We start from the raw sequence: 23,007 nt of genomic DNA on the forward strand, positions 1-23,007 counted from the left end.
ACTTAATGTGTAACTTTATTGTAACTTAATTATATGGGCAAAAACATAATGGGTGCCATATGTGCTATGTGATGTACAACATATAATAAAGCTATCTAACAAAGCTAATTCTAAATCCTAACTATTTCCAAGTGTCTATTGTCCAAATGATTATATGCATTTGGATGGACAACCTATAGAGCTCTCCCATCAGTATGTTTATCTTGGATAGCTACAGAGGATGGGCAATTCACTAGGTCCAAAAATATACAGGAGGAATAAACTGGACTGGATGGCATTCAGGAAACTGTGTTGTGCTTTTAATGACCCTATACTTCTCCCTGAAACAAAGATCCATCTTTTTTAATGTCAATATTCCTCTGGTGATGCTGTATGCAGTATGGCTGCAAGTGATGGAATATCATGGTTTCGAAAGAATTTAAGTTTCAATTTATTTGAAGGGCAATGGAGAGTTACAAGGCAGGTATAAGTGCGCTGCAACATATTGCCAATGAGGTACTTTGTAGGATTTAATTCAACTAATACAGATTAAGTGATTATTATATACAAGGTGAGAGACAGAATGCCATAGTGGAGAAAGGAATGGCCTTGGAGTCAGGGAGATCTGTGTTCAAGTGCTGCCTCTGAAACATACTGGCTATGTGAATAAGGTCAAATCACTACCCTCTTGTTTTTTTTGTTTTTTTTAAGCAATCAGGGTTAAGTAACTTGCTCAAGGTTACACGGCCAGTTATTTCTGGGTGTGGTGCTGAGTGTCTGAGCCCGGGATTCGATCTCCAGGTCATCCCAACACTGGAGCCGGTACTCTTACTCGCTGAGCCACCTGGCCGCCCCTTCACTACCCTCTTGTTGATCCTAGTCTATGGAAAAGTTCCTGATCTTCAAATGTTTCCTCCATTGATGGCATAAAAAATCCATAAAATATTTTTAATGGACCTATGATTTCAATGACCTAGAAGCTCTATACCACCTATGAGACTTGTAGCTTTTTAGAGAATATCACGGCCATGGAGGGCTTAAGTGATTTGCCTAGGGTCACACAACTACTATGTATCAAATGCCATAGTTTAATTCAGGTCTCCCAGTGCTACACAGCCTACTTATTTATATTAATATATGTTAATATACATATCATTACCATCATTATTAATAATTCATGCGAATTTTGGGGAGGCATGAATGCTAGAGAAATATACACATATGTGTGTATGTATGTGTGTTTGCCAATGTACTGTGATTTTGTGCTTAGATTTGATGACCAGGATTCCAGAACCTCAACTTCTAGGAAAAGCTTTGGAATTGGACATAATTATTAGATGATGGTAAAGAAACAGTTTTAACAGTAGAGAGAACATCCGATGGGTATCCAACAACGGATGAACATAAATGAGGAGAACTGAACCCCTATCTCCATGTGTTCACTGTGGTGAGAGAAAGAAGCACACGGACTGGCTGGTGATGTCTATTCAAGGCCAGCCTTTTTGGTGCAAAAGCTGAGGAATGTCACCCCCATGAAAGGAGATGGAAAGGACAAGAAAGAATTAAAAGGAAAGAATAGAAGGAGAGTTTAATGATGATGGTGGAAAAGGTGTTGTCAGTCGGAAGGACAAATGGGGGAAGTAAAGAGGAGATATTGATAACAGGGAAGGCAGCTAATGACGAAGAGAGATGCAGCAAGTTTGTAGTCTAGACTGACATTTTAATATGGTGTCCTTTGATGCCACAAAACTTTTCCATAAGGTATTTGGGATAAGAACAGGGTATAGATAAAACATGAGCATCTTCACATCAAGGACTGTTTTTGCCATTCTTTCTATTCTCATTGCACCCTTAGCATAATTCTTGGCATATAATAAATATTTCTTGATTAACTACTACAATATCCCTTAAAGTATCAGTGTTTATATAGAAGATATTCCAACAAATCTAATTATTTCCAGGGAAACATGCATGATATTCAAGAGAACATAGTGACAAGTTAAGTCCCAATATTCTATGACAAATGTGTAGCCATAATATTACTGGATACAGAAGAAAAACAATAGCTAGGTACATCACAGAAACCATCTCATGATATGGATTCCACTTTTCCTTCTTTAAAAGGCAGGATTGTAAAAAATTTGTGTGAGGCTTATAAAGAAAAAAATGGACAACACTTTCAAAAGGACAAGTCCAGGAAACATTATCAAATCCAAGTTCTTTTTCTCTGCATGCAATTTTGGTTCCAAGTGGGTAGGTAATTAAATCTTTGGGAGATTGCAAGACACTAAAATCTGTGATACAGGAACATGGCATGTGTGTATTTAAAAGAGAAAACTGGGACAGAATCAGCATGTAAGTTTCAGTGAAAAGACTCAAACATACACATAACCTGGCCCAGTGTTTATTAAATTTGAAAAAGATTTTGATGAGCAGCACAAATGAGTGCTGGCACTTGAACACTGTATCAGAACACTTGGTACTGTGATTACATTGTCCTGAGAATTTCCTCAACTGGTATAAATCATAACCCCTCCACACCTTCATAATCTTTCCCAATATTATCTTTGACCTTGAATAGTTGTTTAGAAGAGGACTAATGCCATCGTGAGCTCATGACTTGACTTGGGAATGAATTGGATTAACGTGAGGCACAGTCTTGAATGCATAAAGCCTCCATCAAAACCACTGAAGGCTTTCTTCTCATTCTGTAAAATCATGGCAGTACTAACATACCATTCAGGCTGCCCTCCTCTTGCTTCTCCTGCTGGTTACACAGAATCACAGAATGTAAGTCAAGTCAAATCAACAAGCTCTCATCAATGCTTGTGTCATAAGTACATTCATCAATGCCTTCCAAGCGCGAGGCACCATGCAAAGCACCGGGGATACAAAGAAAGGCAAAGAAAGTCATTGCTCTCAAATTCACCCTCAAAGAGGGGAGGCAACGTGGAAATACTTACGCAAAACAAAGAATATGAAGAGACCTCAGAGACCATATGATCCAATTCCCACCTTTGCAAGAACTCTCTCTAAAATGCTGCTGACAAGTGGTCAGTGAGTTTGAACTATCCACTGAGGGGCTACCACTAACTCCTGAGGCAGAGCACTTCATTATTAGACAGCTCTAATCTTAAGGGAGATTTTCCTTACATTAAGGCTGAATCTTCTCCTTTAACACTTCTTCTAGTTTTGCCTAATGGGACAAAACATAGCAAGATTACCTCTCTTCCTCTTAACACTCATTCAAATACCTTAAGATGCTATCATGCTCGTGGGCTAGCCCCTCATCTTCATTTTTCTCTTCTCTACACTAAACATTCTGCATTTTTTCAAGTGATCTTCATGAGGCATATTCTCTAGTCCTCTTACCAACCTGGTAATCCTCTTCTAGAGGAATTTTAACTTGTCCTTCATAAAATAGGGCACTTAAGACTGCACACTTTTCTTCAGATGTGATCCAACTAGGGTCAAGAAAATCATGCTCTCCACAACAAGAGCACCGGCCCCAGAGTCGGGATAATCTGGGATCGAATCCAGGCTCAGACACTTAGCACCCACCCAGAAACACCTGGCCGTGTAACCTTGAACAAGTTACTTAACCCCAATAACTTGGGGACAGCCAGGTGGCGCAGTGAGTAAGAGCACCGGCCCCAGAGTCGGGATGACCTGGGATGGAATCCAGGCTCTGATACTTAGCACCACACCCAGAAATAACTGGCCATGTAACCTTGAGCAAGTTACTTAACCCCAATTGCTTTAAAAAAAAAAAAAGAAAATCATGCCCTCCAAATTAAAGCCATTGACAGGAACAAATGCTCCCTAAGTTGGAGGGATCTAAAATTGAGGAGCAAATTCAATCATTTTCTTCTACCTATTTCAATTCCTTCCTTTGGTGCCAATGATCTCTTCAAATGAGTCATTATTTGGTAAGCTAGGCAGCTACATCAGGGAGAGAAAAAGAAAACCTACTAAGATCTACTCCCTACTCTTAATTTCTTTGACAGTTCAAACACAAGACCCAAGAAAAGCACAAAAAGGAAAACATTAAAAAGTAATCATAAGGGACTCAGTTAAGTAAAACTGTTTACATTCCTATATGGGAAGATGATACATGTAACTCCTAAAATCTTTAACATTAATAGGGCAGTTAGGAGTCTACACAGATAGACGGTATTGGTATAAGCTGATTATGTAGGAATGATCTCTAAAAAAAATTAAGAGGTTATAAAGAGAGGTGAATGTAGTGGGAGAAGGGGGAAGGGAGAGGCAGAATGGAGAAAATTTTCTCACATAAGAGAGGTACACAAGGAAGAAATTTTATAGTGGAGGGAAAAAATGGGAATGGGATGGGATAAGCATGCAATGCTTTACCCTCACCCTCACCAGAATTGTTTCAAAGAGGGAAGAATACATATACACATTAAGCTGGATATAGAAATTGATCTTACCCAATAGGACAACAAGAGGGGTGGGTGTAATAAAAAGGAAGGCAGATAAAGAGAGACAGTGATTAGAAGTAAAACAGGCTAACAGAATTCTGAGGAGGCACAGGATTAAAAAAGACAGAGAAAGATAAACAAAAGAAAAGAGGATGGAGGGAAGCACACAATAATTACAAGTGTGAATGTGAATGGGATGAGCTCACCCATAAAGCGGAAATAGCAGAATGGAATGAAAACCAGAATTCACCAATATGTTGTTTACAAGAAACATACTTGAAATAAAAAGATACATACCAAATTAAAATAAAGTACTGGAACTGAATCTATTATGCTTTAGTTGAAGTTAAAAAAGCTGGGGCAGTAACCATGATTTCACACATAGCAAAAGAAAAAACAGACCTAATTAAAAGAGATAATCAGGGAAATCATATTTTGCTGAAAGGCACCAGAGACAATGAAGCAATACCAAAAAAAAACCGTTTAAGGGCAAATTTCTCTAATAAAGGCTGCATTTCTCAAATATATACAGAACTGAGTCAAATGTATAAAAAATAAGAGTCATTACCCAAATGATAAATGGTCAAAGGATATGAACAGGTAGTTTTCAGAAGAAGAAATCAAAGCTACCTATAGTCATATAAAAATGCTCTAAATCACCACTAATTAGAGAAATGATTCTTAAAATAAAACAGCTCTGAGGTACCACCTTGCACCTATCATAAATGCTAGAGGGTATGAGGGAAAATAGGTAAACTAATAAGCTACTGGTGGAGCTGTAAATTGGTCCAATCATTCTTGAAAACAATATGGAACTATGCCCAAAGAGTTATAAAACTCTGCATACCCCTTGACCACTACTTGGTCTACTCCCCAAAGTGATCAAAGAAAAGAAAAGTAACCTATACGTATAAAAATAATTAGAGGAGCTCTTTTTTTGTGTGTGCTGGCAAAGAAATGATCAATTGAAGGGATGCTTTTTCAATTTGTGAATGTTTGAACAAGCTGAGATATAAGATTGTGATGGCATACTTCTGTAGTATAAGAAATGAAGGAGTGGTTACAGAAAAACATGGGTAGACCCATATGAACTGAGGCAAAGTAAAGTAAGAATGAGGAAATCATTGTGCCTAGTAACAGCAATGCTGTGATGATGATCAATTGTGAAAGACTTGGCTACTATGCTCAGTACAATGATATAGGACAATTCTAAAGGCCTCATAATAAAAAAATGCTATCCACTCTCATAAAGAGAAGTGATAAGCTCTCAGTGTAAACTGAAGTATAATTTTCTAGCTTTCTTTATTTTCTGGCTTTTTTTTTGGTGATATGGCTAATGTGGAAATATGTTTTAAATGATTTCACATGTATAATTGATATCAATTTGCTTGCTGTCTAAGAGAGTGGAGAGAGTAAGAGGTGGGAAGGAATGTGGAAATCAATTTTAAAAATGTTTTAAAAAAATTAAATAACAATTACAAAGACTGTGGAGCAATATAATTCAGAGCAATGAGAGCATGATCATGAAAATCTTGGCCTTAAAGACTTAATTTTATCCAAAGTCTCTATGTACATATAATATTTTACTAATAACTACATTAAGCCATAGCATAACACAAATAACATAAATAAGATCATTCCTAATCATCCACACTAGAAAAACAAAATGGATAGAAAATGTATCTTCCACATTATGAGAAACATCTGAATAGGCAGACGTAAAGTTTAATAGTGTTCATGTGCCTGTGTGCACACATGCATGCCCATGTATGTGTATGTATGCATGCATAGGCTCAAGCAAAGACAACCATGCTTTTTAGACAAAAATTCAGCATGACAGTGAAGAGGAGTCATAAAAGAGGAGGAGGAAGAAGAGGAATTAATCAATTTTTTCTGCATCTGGGAAAGTGTGCAATGTTTCGATGAACCCAAACAAAGGACTGATGAAAAAGATTAGATACAGTTAGCTGAAAAAATGAATCATGATACAACAAAATAATTTTTTGTCTTTTTCTACAAAATCAGCAATCTGGAAAACTTAACTGTCCAGAGAAGTTTAATCCCTTAGTATTTCATACAATAAATATTTTTAACATCTGTCTGATATGCACACATGTGCTAGACTATATAAAATTTACAAGGCTTCCTACCAAGAAGGAAAACCTCACCCAAGGAGAACACTGAGGTTGCACAATTTCTTCCTTCTACATTCTTGGCTATATGTTCCATCCTATTACCTTTTTTTTTTTAACAATGGAGATATCATAATGTCCTTTTTAATACTGGCTTGTGGAGCATCACCTTGATTGAAGGATTAAATACACATACTCTTTCCTAGACTGAAGAAGGTAAATGAGTTTATGGTTTAAGAAGGTTCCCTATTGTACTGCAGGCTAAGGAAAGAATACTTATAAATCTTTTTAAGGCAAAAGTTGATAACTTACTCCACAGTGATTTTCTCAATTAAAATTAGAAAGCAAGATTTGTTGCAGATGAGAAACAATATGAAGCCATCTGTGTTATAGCAGGCAGGGAGAGGCCATGTGGTAAAGATATTGGGGATGTCTTTCCTTTTGAGTTTGTCTAAACAATTTGTTTGGTGCCCTTGGAATCTTATATGAAATTTTAAGGTGGGGTTTGCTCAAGAGTGAAGCAGCAATTAAATCCTGTGTAATCCTGATTATGGCTTCCTGATATTTTGTTTCTTTCTTGACATTTGCAGTATTTTCTCCTTGAAATAATGTTCCTTGGAACTTTTTATCTTCGGATCTCTTTTCTGAGATGATTGGTGGATTCTTTCAAACTTATTTTACCCTCTGATTCCAGGATATCAGGGCAGTTTTCTGTGATAATTTCTTGAAAGATGCAGTTTAGGTCCTTTTGTTTATGGGTTTCAGGTAGTTCAATGTTTCTGACATCATCTCTACTGGATCTATTTTCCAGGTCAGTTGTTTTTCCAACGAGGCATTTTACTTTTTCTTCTATTTCTTCATTCTTTTGAATTTGATCTATTGTTGATGTCTCATTGTAGCAGCAAGCAGTCCAGCATCCCCAGGGTGGCTGCCAACACAGGTTCTTAGATCTGCTTCTCTAAAAGAAAGCAACTCAAAATGGGTTAACAAGCTTACTTTAATCAATCAAACATATATAGTTTACTTAGTTCAGGGGGAAAAGGTCAGTACCCCGAACTTCAGAGTATACAGACAGAAGTTACAAGACAGAGAAACAGATCAAGGAGACAGGCATCCAAATTGTCCAATCATTATATCCATACCAAATCACAGTTACGAGGAGGGAAGCATCAACATCTGGGTTTTTCAAAGCCGGGGGGCTCTCAATGGTTGCCCAGAGTCTCATGTGGTCAAATCACACAACACTTCTCAAAGCAAGCCCTAAAACAAAGCCTCACATCAGGATTTATATAGCCTTCTCCTGGCTCAGAGAATGTTACAACCCTCTTAACCCACTGCCCAATCACAAAGCACCAAGGTGTGGAAGTTCCTGAAAAACAAGCTTCCCACCACAGGCTCCAAGTGCATTTAACCTAATAGCAAGGAAGATCTTAAAAATTTACATTCCTACAACACTCATATAGTCATTAGTTTCCACTAATCCCAACTCTAACTTTCAAGGAATTGTTTTCTTCAGTTAGCTTTTGTATTTTCTTTTTTCCATTTGGTCAATTGTATGTTTCAAGGATTTATTTTCTTCAGTGGATTTTTGTATCTCCTCTTCCACATGTTCAATTCTACTTTTTAAGCAATGATTTTCTTTTTTACTTTAAGTCTTTTTTTCATAATTCTCTTACATAACTCTTATTTTTCCTTCCCAATTTTTCTTTTACCTCTCTTATATGATTTTTAAGATCCTTTTTGAATTCCTCTATGAGTTCTTTCTGGTCATGAGACCACTTCCCATTTTTCTTTGATGTTTTGACATTGTTGTCCTCTCCTGAGTTTTTGTCTTGGTCTTCCCTGTCACCATAATAACTTTCTATTATCAGATTCTTTTTTGGCTGTTTTTTTTTGCTTTTTTTGACCTTTTCCTTTCTTTTTAAATTTGTTTGGTTTATGGTTGCTCTGCTCTGGGGTGGAAGGTGTATTGTCTCAGGCTTCTTGTGCTAGGGTTACAGGCCCTGGCTATTTACCTGGTGTTGCAATGATGTTGCTCTGGGGCCCATGGAGGACCTTCTTGTCTGGTGCTTCACTGAGGAGGTGTCATGGGTGAGAGGGTGGCTGGAGCTTCTGGATGCCATCGAAGTCTGACAGCTTACACGGCACTGAACCAGGATCCTAGTGCTAGTGTCTGGCATGTGCTGAGGCTGGTGAGGAGTTTCTGCATTTTTCCCAGGCTACTTTGAAGCACATGGTGGTCAACCCATTGCAGGTTGACTGTTTGCCCAGCTACAACACTGAAGTATCAGAATTCATAGAATATGATATTCTGGAAGGCAAAGGAGCTAGGACTATAACCAAGAATTACCTACCTGGCAAAATTAAGCATAATACTTCAAGAGGAAAAAAAGTCATTTAGTGAAATAGAAGGATTTCAAGCTTTCATGAGAAGACCAAAATTGAACAAAAAAATTGATATCCAATATCAAGACCCAACAAAAGCCTTAAAAGGGTGAAAAGAGAACATAAGGGATTCAATGCAGCTGAACTATTTACATCTCTACAGGGGAAGGTGATACTTGTAATTCTTCAAAATTGTACCACTAACAGTACATCTAGAAGGACTATACATAGACAAAGGGTACAGGAATAAGGTAAATCTAAGTGAATGACATTAAAAAAATAATTAATGGATGAGAAAGTGGGTGCAGAACAAAATAAGAGATAGAATAGGGTAAGTTATTCCACATGAAGAGGTGCAAAAAACCTATTACAGGAAAAGGACAGATAGGAGGGTGGGCAATGGGCATTACTTGAACCTTACTCTCATCAGTATTGGTTCAAAGAGGGAATAATATACACAAGCAGTTGAATATAGAAATCTATTTTATCTTACAGGAAAGTAGAAGGGAAGGAGATTAAGTAAAATGGAAGAGAGTTCTAACAGAAGACAGCACAGAATGGGGGAGGCTATAGACAGAAGTAAAACACTGTCAAAGAGGAAAAGTGTGAAAGGAGAGAGACAACAAACAAGAGGAAAAATAGAATGGAGGGAAAGACACATTTAGTAATCATAACTGAGAAAGTGAATGTGATGAATTCTCCCATAAAATGGAAGAAGATAGCAGAGTACATAAAAAAAACCCCCAGAATCTTACAATATGTTGTTCACAAGAAACACAACCGAAGGAGACACACAGAGCATATAAGTAAGGGGCTGGAGCAGAACCTATGATTCTCTAGCTGAAGTTTAAAAAAAGGGGAGGGTCCTGATTTCAGACAAAGGAAAAGCAAAAATAGGCCTAATTAAAAAATATAAGGAAGGAAACCACATCTTGCTAAATGACACCATAGACAATGAAGTAATATTAATACTAACCATATATTAACAAATTGGTATAGCATCCAAATTCTTTTTTTTTATAATTTGTTTATTATTTTTATGGAAGAAATACAGAAGCATTTTGGTTTATTCTAGTACTTCTAAACATTTATTAGAAGACTGAAAGATTTCTAATTCTGCCTTTCTGAAAAAAAGAGTGGAGTAGTACTTGGCTTCATTTCATCCATTTTCTCAGTTCTGACTGTTATGCATGTTTGTTGGATATGACTTATACTAGTAATAAACAAGTCAGCACATTGGCCAGGGACATAATAAAGGGACCTATGTTCCCAAGTGGTTTTGAAGCTCCATAGTATTTGAATGTCCCATAAAATCCTAAATTCCTTTAATCAATTAAGGGGATACCTTAAATGAGATCAAAGACCTCTTACCAAATGAATAAATGTTTCTTACTCTTTCTTCCATAAATAGCAACTAGGCATTAAAATTACTAGTTTAAGTCAGTTGGCTATGACTTTGATCACAAATGAAAACACATTATAAAGGAGATGTTTTGCTGAGTCACCTCAGGTCAGTGATGGCTATGAAGACTTCTTGGCGCACAGGACTGAAGAGAGAGTGAAGTGGTTCTTGTTGAATGAGCATCTGCTCATGCTTCTCTTGCTTCTTGTATCTGAATGTCAAATTTTCTATTCAACTCTAGTTTTTTCATCAAGAATGCTTGAAAGTCCTCTACTCCACTGAATGACCATATTTTCCCCTGAAACATGATACTCAGTTTTGCTGGGTAGGTGACTCTTGGTTTTAATCCCAGCTCCTTTGCCCTCCCGAATATCATATATTTTCAAGCCCTTCAATTCCTCAGTGTAGAAGCTGCCAGATCCTAGGTTATCCTCATTGTATTTCCACAATATTCAAATTGTTTCTTCCTGGCTGCTTGTAATATTCTCTCCTTAATCTGGGAATTCTGGAACCTGGCTATAATATTCCTAGGGGTTTTCTTTTTGGGATCTTTTTCAGGAGGTGATTGATGGATTCTTTCAACCTCTATTTTGCCCTCTGGTACTAAAACATCAGGGCAGTTTTCTTTGAGAACTTCCTGGAGGATGATTTCTAGGTTCTTACTTTGGTCATCAGGTAGCCCAATAATTTTTAAATTATCTCTCCTGGATCTATTTTCCAGGTCAGTGGTTTTTCCCATGAGATATTTCACATTGCTTTCTATTCTTTCATTTGTTTGGATCTGTTTAACAGCATGTTGATTTCTCATAAAGTCATTAGCTTCCATTTGCTCCAATCTAATTCTGAAGCAATGATTCTCCTCATTGAGTTTTTGAGATAATTTTTCCATCTGGCAAATTTGACTTTTTAAGGCATTCTTCTCCTCATTGCCTTTTTGAGCCTCCTTTGCCATTTGAGTCAGTCTGTTTTTTGAGGTATTATTTTCCTCAGTCAGGCTGTTGACTCTCATTTCATAATTTTCTTGCATTGTTTTCATTTCTCTTCCCAATTTTTCCTCCACTTCTCTTATCTGCTTCTTAAGAAGCATCCTCTATGGCCTGTAACCAGCTCGTATTTTCCTTTGAAGCTTTTGGTGCAGGAGTTCTGACTTCATTGTTTTCCTCTTGTTCCATGCTTTGCTCCTTTTTGTCCCCAAAATAGGAGTGTAATGTTGGAATCTTCTGTCTGCTTTGTTTCCTTTGCCTGATCATTTTCCCACTCAGTTACTTGACTTTTGGGCTTTTTGCCACAGTAGGATTTTGCCACCAGACAGGGAAGCTTTCATCCCAAACGATGGGGTTTTCTCAGCTGCCGGAGGCATTAGATGGGTGCCCTCTCTGAGGTCTCCACATGCTCTGGCGAGCTGGACACACACCCCAGGACCTCCACCCTAGACTGTAATGCAGATCCAGGCAGGTTAAAGCAAGATCGATTACCCCTCAGACTGGTGCTTGGCCCCCTACACTCTGCAGGCCGGGAGCTGAAGCTGCCATGTGGTGCTGGCTGGCTGTGCCAGCGTCTCAGCAGCTTCTCGCCCCAGGGGTAAAAGCCACTGCCCTCCCACTTACTTGGTCCCCAACTCCAGACTGCACTGACCTTTCACTTTGTCCTTTGCATTTATGTGTTGATAAATCTGGAAATGGCCACAGCTGCTGCTGATCTGGAGTCCCTCTGGCCGGCGACTGGTCAGGCCAGCCCTGGGGCTAAAGCCTCTGCATGGGGCTGGGTTCGGCTCCCAGAGCCCTGCACTGGATTCCTGCTGGCCTGTCCTCAGCAGGAGGTTAGCTTCTCTGTGTCATTTTGTGGGTTCTACAGCTCCAAAGTTTGTTTAGAGTCCCCTTTTTACATGGATTGGGGACGATGGAAGCCAGAGCCTCAGGAAGGTTGTGCTTCTACTCCGCCATCTTGGCTCTGACCCCCAGCATCCAAATTCTTAAAGGATAAATCAAGTGAATTATAGGTCCATTGCCAAATAAGAATAAGATTAAGAAATGTGAAATAGATAATTTTTATTATATTAAATTAAAAAGCTTCTTGACAAACAAAACCAATGCAACCAAGGTTATAATGTGTAATGGTAATGTGAATATGAAGATCTTCCCTGCTCCTTGTATTTGCAATCAAACAGGTACTTAGTACCTTGTTCTAAGTTCATGATTATGCCAAGTATTAAGATCCAGAACTTGTGAACCCACAGTGGGAGGAAGGTGCTGATGTAACAAGAAAGGGCAGAACAGGGAGGAGCTAATATCATATATAAGGAAAAGCTCAAGCTGAGAGAAGTCAGAACTTCTGGGAGCAAGCATCTGGAGGCTAGGCTGCTACTTCTGGAGAGAGAGAGAAGAGAACTGAGGACTGAACTGAGACTTGAGGAGAACTGCTAAGAGAAATGAGAACTGAGAACTGAACTGAGAATTGAGAAGAGAAGAGAACCAGGAGGAAGCCTGGCTGTGGTACTGGTACTCTGTCTTTCTGTTTTGATGTTACTTTGTCAGATTCATCTATTGATAGAGGACGTTGCTGTTGTTACAGAAGCCTTGGGACCTTGCTGCTGGTTCAGAAGCCCTGAAAGAGGATCTTCTTGTCGTATGTTTACAGAAATCCTGGAGAAGGGTCTTACTGGCATTTTCAGAGGTCCTGGGTTTATACTGATGATTTGTGTTTCTAAGACCTTTTGTTTTGCAGGCAGAGAGTGAATTGAAGAGGAATCTGGCAATGTGAATAAATGTCATTGTGGCTTTTTTAGGCTTTGTCTTCCCAGGAACAGAAACTGTGAAGGACTTGAGGTGGACTAGACATTGTGAGCTTCAATATGGAACAGGAACTGCACAAAGAACTGGACAGGAAACTGAGAGCTGTCTGCCTTTGAACTCAGGTGACAGTCAGGTAGATTTGGGCAGAAGCTGGAATCATGGAAGAGGAACCATGGAAGCTGAAAGCCTGCCTTGAGTCAAGATGAAAAGACCTCTCCTTGGGTATTTAATGCAAACTGAGAAGGTCATGATTTGCTATGGCCTAGGGGAGGAGAACTTTGACCTTCACATTTAGATGATTGAGTTAAGGACTTCTCCAGTTAAGAATAAAGAAGATTTTTTGATTGCAGAGATTAAGACAATGTGACCAAGGGGTGGAGAACTTTGATCTTTGTAGTTTGTGTCCATTAAGGAGACAAGCCTCCTTCAGGATGACTGAATTAAGGACTTACTAAATGATTGAGTTACTAAATGATTGTACTTTGCTTAAAACTATGTGACCATTTAAGTGATAAGTTCCCAAGTTATAACATTGTGAATGTTGTACTTTGGTTTCTGTGGATATTTTGCCTTAACTTGTTACTGAATAAATAGAGAGTTCACTATACTGTATAATCAGAACCTTGAATCTGTTCACAGCAGCAGTCCTGCAGAAAGCTGCTAGTTCTTGGCTTTACAGAAGGAAAGCAGAAAGCTGGGAAATTGTCTTTATAGCAAGTGTCTCTGATAAAGGCCTCATTTCTCAAGTATTTGGATAATTGAGTAAATTTTATAAGAATACAAGTCATTCCCCAACAGACAAAACGTCAAAAGATATGAACAGGCAGTTTTCATATGAAGAAATCAAAGCTATCTATAGCCATATGAAGAAAAGCTCTAAATCACTTTTGATTAGAGAAACACAAATTAAAACAACTCTGAGGTGCGACCTCACAACTATCAGGTTGGCTAATACCACAAAAAAGGAAAATGACAAATGTTGGAGAGGATGTGGGAAATTTGTGACACTAATGCACAGATGGTGGAGTTATGAACTGATCTAACCATTCTGGAGAGCAAATTATAAATATGCCAAAAAGACAACCAAACTGTACATACTCTTTCATCTTACAGTACCGCTATTAAGTCTGTATCCCGAAGAGATCATAAAAAAGGAAAAAGACCCACATGTACAAAAATATTTATAGCAGACCTTTTTGTTGTGGGAAAAAAAATGGAAATTGAGGAGATGCCCATTAATTGAGGAATGACTGAACAAGCTGTGATATATGAATGTAACAATATACTATTGTACAATAAGAAATCATGAATAGAAGCAGCTAGGTGGCGCAGTGAATAGAGCACCGGCCCTGGAGTCAGGAGGACCTGAGTTCAAATCTGGCCTCAGATACTTAATACAAAAACTAGCTGTGTGATCTTGGGCAAGTCACTTAACCCCAACTGCCCTCCAAAAACAAAACAAACAATAACCAGTTGCTTACTTGGGGTGGCTAGGTGGCACAGTGAGTAGAGCACTGCTCTGGAGTCAGGACGACCTGAGTTCTGATCTGGCCTCAGACACTTAGTACACACACACACAAAAAACTAGCCATGTGACTTTGGGCAAGTTATTTAACCTCAATTGCCCTCCAAAAAGCAAAAAAAAAAAAAAAAGACATGATGAATAGGCAGATTTCAGAAAAACCAGGAAAGATTGACATGAATTGATGTGGAGTGAAATGAGCAGAACCATGAAAACATTGTTCACATTATCAGCAACATTGTGTGATAATCAACTATGAGTGACTCAGCTTTTCTCAGCAATGATCCAAGGCAAGGACAAAAACTCACAAGGGAAAATGCTATCCACACCCAGATAAAGAAAAGATGGACTCTGAATGCAGACAGAAGTATAACTTTTTCACTTACTTTATTCTTTTTTGTGTTTTTTCCTCCTGATCTGTTTCTTTTTTCACAATTGGGACTAATATGGAAATATGTTTTACATGAAAGCACATATATAAACTATATCAAACTGCCTACCATTTTAGGAGGAGGGGAGGGAGAAAAATTTGGAACATAACATATTATAAAAATAAATGCTACAAACTGTCTTGAAATGTAATTGGGGGAAAACAGTATTTTAAAAAAGTGATGCAGCCGAAATGTCTGGAATGCACTGAAGCCTTGTCATAATTTGCATTTATTTTTATTCATTTATTTATTTATTTTGCCAAAGTCATGATAGCTTTCTGTGAGAACTCCTTCCTCCAATGTATATCAGAATATTCTCTGCAATGTTAGTCTTAAAGAATTACCTGGGTCACTTAGAGATTAAATCAATTATCTAGAATGAGAAAGCTTGTATGTATCAGAGTCAAAATTTGAACACAGCTTTTCCTGACTCAGAAGCTATCCCTACAACCACTTCTCCAAATATTGACATTTTTATTATTAATTCAAAACACAACACTATGCTTATTCTTCATAGATTCAAAACAATTCTTACTTTAAAATAAAATGGATACTCAACAATTCTTAGAAATGAGAAAAGCATTTGACATTTTCTTAAAAAATGTATGTATTCACAAGAATGTTGTTTGGTGCATACAAATGAATCATCATCATAACATTTATCAATGGCTTAAACAAGATTTTGTTTGTCACCATAAAGGGTGGTAGAATCAATATGATTTGGGAAATCATCTGCTGATAGAAGACAGAGCTAATATTTGAAGGACTTTGAGGAAGAAAAAGTAGAAAAATACTAGAAAACTTACTTAATCTCATTTTTGTTCACTTGACATCTAAATTTTTATGAGATTTTGTGGCTTCAATGGTTTTGCTGCTGTAGGTAGAAGTTAATACTGTGCAAAGAATCAGAATGTTTGAATAAGGATTGCTAGAGTACGTATAGGAGATCTTCCTTTAGCTACAAACTCCTGTAATATATCAAAAGGTCTAATTTCATCAATGAGAGTACTCCACACAATTACACACTATAGCCCTCCCTCTTCACCCCAGCCTCAGGAGAAGTGGCTAACGGTGGTATGACATATAGTTGTATGTATCTTTTTGTATACATATACTTACATATATATATATATATACAAATATCCATATACCTATGCTTATGTGTACAAATACATGCATATATGCATACATGCACACATATTACTTTGTGGCCAAACTACTAGGAATGACCTTCTCCAAATTTTGCTGGTTATCAGATTATAGACATATGGTCTATGTGGGATGGAAACCCTTATCACATTGGTAGAACTTATTAATAAAACTTGCATTCCTTTGGCAGAGGCTTGGAAAACCTAGGATAGGGTCACTTCCATGGCCTAATAGGTCTCAGGGAAGACCTTTTATGACAGTTAGCTCAAAACAGCTACAGCAGAAAGTGAGAGTAGCATCAGTACAATAATTTCAATACATTATGCACCAGAAAAACTTAATAATTTTTAGTTTTTTAAGCAATGCTCATGGCATCTTTCCAGGGTAATTTATTCTAGTTTCAGTATAACTAGAAGCCAGTGAATATTATATAAAAATATACACTTTTCAACTCAATCCAAAGTATATATTTCCCATGGCAACTCCCCTTTTTGTTAACAGAAACAAGTCAGTGAACACTAACAAACACACATGTTATCGAGCTATGGTATATACACAAAAGTATGCATCTTTCAGTAACTTCATTCAGCTTTTTAACTGAATTTGTGATCTTGTGTTGGTAATCTATTTAAACCCCATCCCTCAGTAGATTAGAAAAAGCTAAATAATTACACATATACAGATACATATAAACAAACACAAACACATCAAAATGGCATTTGTTTTAAAACAGCATAAAGTAGAAACTATTAATTATCATGACTGGTACCTGAAAAATTAGACTAAAAAATCTAAAACTGGTTAGTGGATACGTTGATTTTATCACTTCTTTTAAAGGAGAAACCCTGTCTAACCTCCTAATACCACCGATAGGAAGCCACATGGGTTTTATTCTTGCTGAGAAGAACAAGTTGATTCCTCCTAGAGAGATATTTAAAACTTATAAAACAGTGAACTAATGTAAAAACTGATACCTTATAAAACATACAAATGATATCAAGTTATTGTGGTCAGGGGTCAGTAAAGGTGTGTTTTGCTGTAATAGGATTAAAATTATCCAAACTATAACTTCCAACAACTGGAAGCAGAGATATCATAGATGTTAAGTCTATCCATGGCAGTGGGATCAAGGACCCCTTGAGCAGTGAGAGTTTTGAACTACTGAACTTTCTCCCTCTTTATCAGAGAGACAGAGGGTTCAAGAGAATGTAGACAGAAGCTGGTTTCAGAGGAAATGCACAGAATGTAGGGACTGCTATTTGGTCTAGTTTCCAGGGGACACTCTTTGTCACTGAACAGATTCCAAATAGGCCTTACAAATTCATAATTGTCTCTGTTTTTTGAAGGCAGGTGTGCTCATAACTTTCTGACCATACTTATCAAGGACAGAGAGAATTATGGTAGCCATAACTGATGAAATTCAATAAGGAATTTTGACTTAAACTCTAAAAATAATGTACATCTATTTATTGTGTTCCCTGTCAACAAAACAACTCAGAAGATTTGAGACTTGACATTTCTTTAGAGATTTGTCTTTCAAAACTGCAGTGGCAACTGATAAAAATAATTTTTAACAGATGTCTTCGTTAAATTTCCTATTAGCACTTGAGGATAAGGGCACACTGTTAATAACTTATTTGTTTCAGAGATATGTAGGTCAAGAGGTAGACTTTTTAAAGAAGAATTGAAGTTAGTATGTTGCTAAAATCTTAACAACTTGGAAAACAAAATGTGTATCTTAAAAAAAGGACCTAATGACACAAAAACTTTTTAGAGCCAAAATGACATTTCAGAATGATTATTTAAACGCTAATGTACTCAAATGAATCTGTGATCACATGACTTTCAACAATACCAGTCTCAACTCATCCTTGCCTTTCCATCCTGTGTGACTCTTATATATGTTGTCCCACTAGTTTGGCATGGGGGATTCACTGACCATGTTGAAGACCATGCTTCCTATGTGCAAATCTCTGGGGATACCAACATAAAAGTCACACATTTCCTGCTCTCAAGGAGTTTACATTCCAATAGGAAAGACAATATATATGGAATACATTTGATTTGATCCAAATCTGCCTTGAGTAACATGAAAAGCAGCAGATCAACAGAAGGATCAAAATAGTCCAAGGGATTTGAGTGCCTTTCTAGGATTAGCTTGCCCTAGTTGCTCTACAAATTCTTTCTTCACAAACTCAGTTTACACTGATCAGCAGTGCCTCCAAAATCCTATCAAATTTATTATCTGTACCACATCATTTAGTATCTTTCTATATACCATTCACCAATGTTAAATTTTTTCCTACAATATGACTCTAAATTTTTCATAGGCAGAAACCGTATTCTATACTCCATTTGTGGTTCCACAGTGTTTACAAGTCTTGTGTATGTATTTTCCTCTTTAAAAAGTATCCACTGGTTGATTTCAAAAATATTATCATGATATTGTTGGAATAATTCCATGCACATAGGCAGTAATCTACAGAAGTACACATATAAATATGAAGAAAATAAACATACACACATACACATATATGTACATATAGCTATAAATGTAAATTTGGTCATCAAATCATTAAGATAGGTTAACATTCCTTATGTTTGCTTAAAATGGACTCAGTTTTAAGTTCAACCTTGATTTCTTTTTTTTTAAGTTGGTTAAAAAATTTAAACAACAGACTTACCCACACAAGGAAGGGAATACCCAAGTACTGGATCATAAATGAATTGTCGATCATTCAATCTTGTCACGCAGTATAAATGGAAACAGTCTAGGCAAATGACATGGCGATGGATACACTGGAACACCAACACAGGATTTCTAATAAGACACAGTGAAAAAAAAAGTCTCATTTAGCAGCACTTACTTGGTCAGAATGGAGGGATGGCAGCAGGGGGAGAAAAGGGAGAAGGGAGGGCAGAAACATAAGCTTAATATATACAATAGTTACAATCTTTTCAAAGAATTTTATAGCATTTTAGGATTTTAGTTTTAGGTTTTGTTGTTGCTGCTGTTCTAAACATGACAAATCTAAACATTTCCATATCTGTATAAAATTAAGAATCTCTATTATGTATAGAATTTTGAAAAATAAACTGTACATTCAACATACCGGTATTTATTTCAAAGATGTTCTGATTTGTCTGTTTCTCTCTCTGCTCTCCCTTTCTGTGCATTAAAAAATTTCCACTGCTATTATTTTTCCCTTCTTTGCCATTTTTTTCTTCTAACATTCTCACCTTGTCTCAAAAATAGTCTCCAAAAAGCTATAGCATATATAGTGATCACACCCCAGGTAAACTCATCTTGGCAAATAAGTGTAAACAAGGTTGAGGGTAACCAATGTGCTCCCAAACCCATCAGTGAGTAAGTGAAAATTTCCCCTGGTGGAATGGGTTGATGCGAATAATTTGTTCCAACGGCCAAGAAGGCAGTGGAAGCAGATGCTGTGGAATGCTTAGAGCTTGGTCAAATATCAAGGATGCCAAAGTCATCCACTGCATCTCAGACCATCACCAGTTATCGTGACTTTTGTCTTGCCACCAGACGTAGATGACTTCAGGAAGAGACAATGAGACTGATAACTTTGTGGAACTCTACGTAGCTTTAATCCAATTCATGTGGAAATCAAGACATCAATTTATGTCACTGCTCCTCTTCAAAAATGAAGGATGAACAACAACAGAAAAAAAACATGGTCAAGGAAGACACAGCCATCCATAGGCAATGTCTGTAAAATGCACGCTTCATTCTATACTCTTATTCTATCAGCTCTCTACGAAGAGGTGGGAAAGATTCTTCATCATGAGTCTACTGAAGCCGTGATTGGTCATTTCATGGATCACAGTTTTTAAGTCTTTCAAACTTGTTGTTTATAAAGCTGTAGCTATTGCATAAATTGTTCTCTGAGTTTTGCTCCCTTCACTCTGCATCCGATCATATGTCTTTCCACATTTCTCTGAATCTTTTCCTTGTGTCATTTCTTGTGGCAAAAATTAACATTACATTCCAAATGTATACCATTATTTGTTAAAAGCATTCACCAACTTATGAGTATCATTTTATTTCCAGTTCTTTACTACCACAAAAAATCACTGATATGAATATGTTGTATATATGAATACTTTCCCTCTCCCCTCCACCCCTGCCAGTGGCATTGTTTGGTCAATAGGAATATAGAAGTAATCTTAAAAGTTTCTACAAGTCATTCTTTTCTGTTTGATTAGGACAAGGACTGAAACTGTGAAAACACTGGCATAGGGAACTCTCAAACGAGGAACTTAGCTCTACCTATGTGGGTTAGCACCCTCCCTAAAACTTATATTCTTAGAGAGTCACCTAGAATACTAAGAAACTAAAGTGATCTTCCCAGAATCACACAGAACTGAGACAAACTCAGGTTTTTGTGGCTGCATATCTTTTCCTCTGAACATCTACATGATAAAACACTGAGCCTCTGCAAGTACATAGTAAAATCTTTAAGTTTAGGTAAGTCTTTCAAATATATGCCTGTTATTTTCTTAATTGTTTTGCTTTTCATTCCATCGAACAGCATGACTTTTCTTAATCCTTAATATTTATATTCAGAGTACAATGACAAGAAGAATCAAAATACTTTAAAATCAGAGGAAAACCAGACATTCTCTTAGATGCCATACTTGATATTTTAAAAAAAAAATCTCATTAACACATCAAATAAAGCACAAAATTCATAGCTGGAAAAAAAAATAAAAGCAAGCCTCCTTATCTAAAAGGTCTTTTACCCCATTTTCCTCCTGTTTGCTCCATATTCCAACCTTCAGTGTTCTCCTTTGCTTATACTGAAATGCATAACCATTTCAGATTCTGAACTTCTTGCTCATAATTCCCAGGGCTTTTCTATATATTTTTGTCATTAAATGAAGGAGTCAGATTTTATGTGAAACGCTGCACATTTCATCCATTATTTTAAGATAAAAAATCAAGCACTTTGGGTAATAAGATTTTTATGAAATTGATATTTATGATATATGATATTTATCATAATCATTATATAAAGGCCATAAAACAAGAATTTGCTAATTTCATATCAAAATGATTTTGAAGCCTCTTCAACAATCCTTTACATAGCAAACTCATATTAAACAGTCAGCTACCCTAGTTTGGGCAGTCTAGGGTAAAGGGCAAGATGCAATTCAACAAATCTTTATTATGAAGGCATTTCAGTACAGTGAAAGGATTTCTAGAATTCAGTTGAGAACCACCTTTCTTCAAGAAATATTCAATACAAACATAATCTATTACCACAAAAAATTGAAATGGTCCCTTGGCAATAATTTTAATTAGACTACAAAGCAGTGATCAATCCCATCTTGAAAAAATCATTAAGGAAGCTAAGTTTGTTTGTTCCCCTGTTTGGGTGAAATGGATTATCTTTGCAGTTGAACATCATGAGTTAAATGGATCATGGTTACAAGTAAGTGCAAAAAACCCATATATATTCTATTTAGGTCAAAAATGATTTCTGGCAGGCTAGTAGCTAACTCCATCTTGATTGAATATTCCACACATCCTGCTATTTTGGCCACATATAGTACTTTTCAGTCTACTCCCCCCTTAAATAATCTCACTAAAAAGTATATGAGTAGCTTAAGGACAAAAGTTCAGAATTTACAGATTTCTTGCTGCTTGATTTTTATCCACAAAATGCTCTCATAGGGCCTCCTTCCTGTAAGTAAATCCCTTAAATAAGCCTGGCCATATCAACCTGGTTTGGTGTAACTCTTTCCTTACAAGAGCATGTCTTTGAGTGCTTTGGTGTCCTAGACCCTAACAGTCTTTATCTTCTTTTTTCACCCCTTTTAACACCATTCACCTTAATCCAGTAGGAACTTTTTTTTTCCTCTTAGGAACATTTGGAGGAAAATCTGGCCACGTCCTCTCCTCTTTTAACCCCTGAATTTGTATGTTCAATCAATCAATAAACATTTATTAAGTGGCTACTCTGTGCCAAGCACTGTGCTAAGTTCTGAGGATAAAAAAAAGAGACAAAAAGATAGTTCCTGACCTTAAGGAGCTTACAATCTAATATAGTCTAGGGTATCACTTAAGACTTTCTCCTGGGTGCCAGTCTCTTATTTCCCTACACACTCTTTTGGAGAACTTAGCTCCCACACATTTTTATATCATCTCTACACAAATATTGCTCAAATTCTTTTCATAAGTTATTATCAATATCCTTTTGGATTGATATCAGTAAACATCTTAAATATAACATGTCTAAATGGAGAGAGACAGACAGAGAGAGCGAGAGAGAGAGAGAGACAGAGAGAGAAAGAGAGAGAGAGAGAGACAGACAGACAGAGACAGACAGAGAGAGAGACAGAGAGAGAGAGAGAGACAGAGAGAGAGAGAGACAGAGAGACAGAGAGAGAGAGACAGAGACAGAGAGAGGAGAGACAGAGAGACAGAGAATAAGAAAACTGAAAACCTTTGGAAGACTGAATACTTCTCCCATGCTCCAACAGTGCATGAGGCTAGGACCAGTTTGAGCTGGACCTAGTGACATACTTTTTTGATACTGCGCTGTTAAGACCTGAAATACCCTGAAGAGCCGGAGGATCTCCAAGCAGGGAGCTTGATCTCTGAGTATTTGTGAAAACAATGAAAATCTGGAGGAGATCACCACCATTCAGCCACTGGGGTCATGACAACTCTGCAGTCAGGAAGAATGGAGGTTTATTATAAGAGTGTGAATTTCTGGGTTGGATTTCCTCTTCCTCCAGTGATGAAA

At 37.1% G+C, this 23,007-nt stretch overlaps 1 protein-coding gene across 3 annotated transcripts in view; it reads right to left on the reverse strand.

Moving 5' to 3' along the window:
- Positions 1-23,007, reverse strand: part of PRKN (parkin RBR E3 ubiquitin protein ligase) — a 1,996,139-nt gene that overhangs the window by 598,724 nt on the left and 1,374,408 nt on the right. For all 3 annotated transcript variants that reach the window (XM_069070393.1, XM_069070394.1, XM_069070395.1), the window contains one exon: positions 18,919-19,055. In XM_069070393.1, the coding sequence (XP_068926494.1) occupies positions 18,919-19,055 (137 nt within the window). The remainder of the gene's footprint in view (positions 1-18,918; positions 19,056-23,007) is intronic.

The sequence above is a fragment of the Petaurus breviceps genome, unplaced genomic scaffold (assembly GCF_028583685.1).
Source record: "Petaurus breviceps papuanus isolate PSGF00001 unplaced genomic scaffold, PetGlider_PUasm1.0 90808, whole genome shotgun sequence".
NCBI lineage: Eukaryota > Metazoa > Chordata > Mammalia > Diprotodontia > Petauridae > Petaurus > Petaurus breviceps.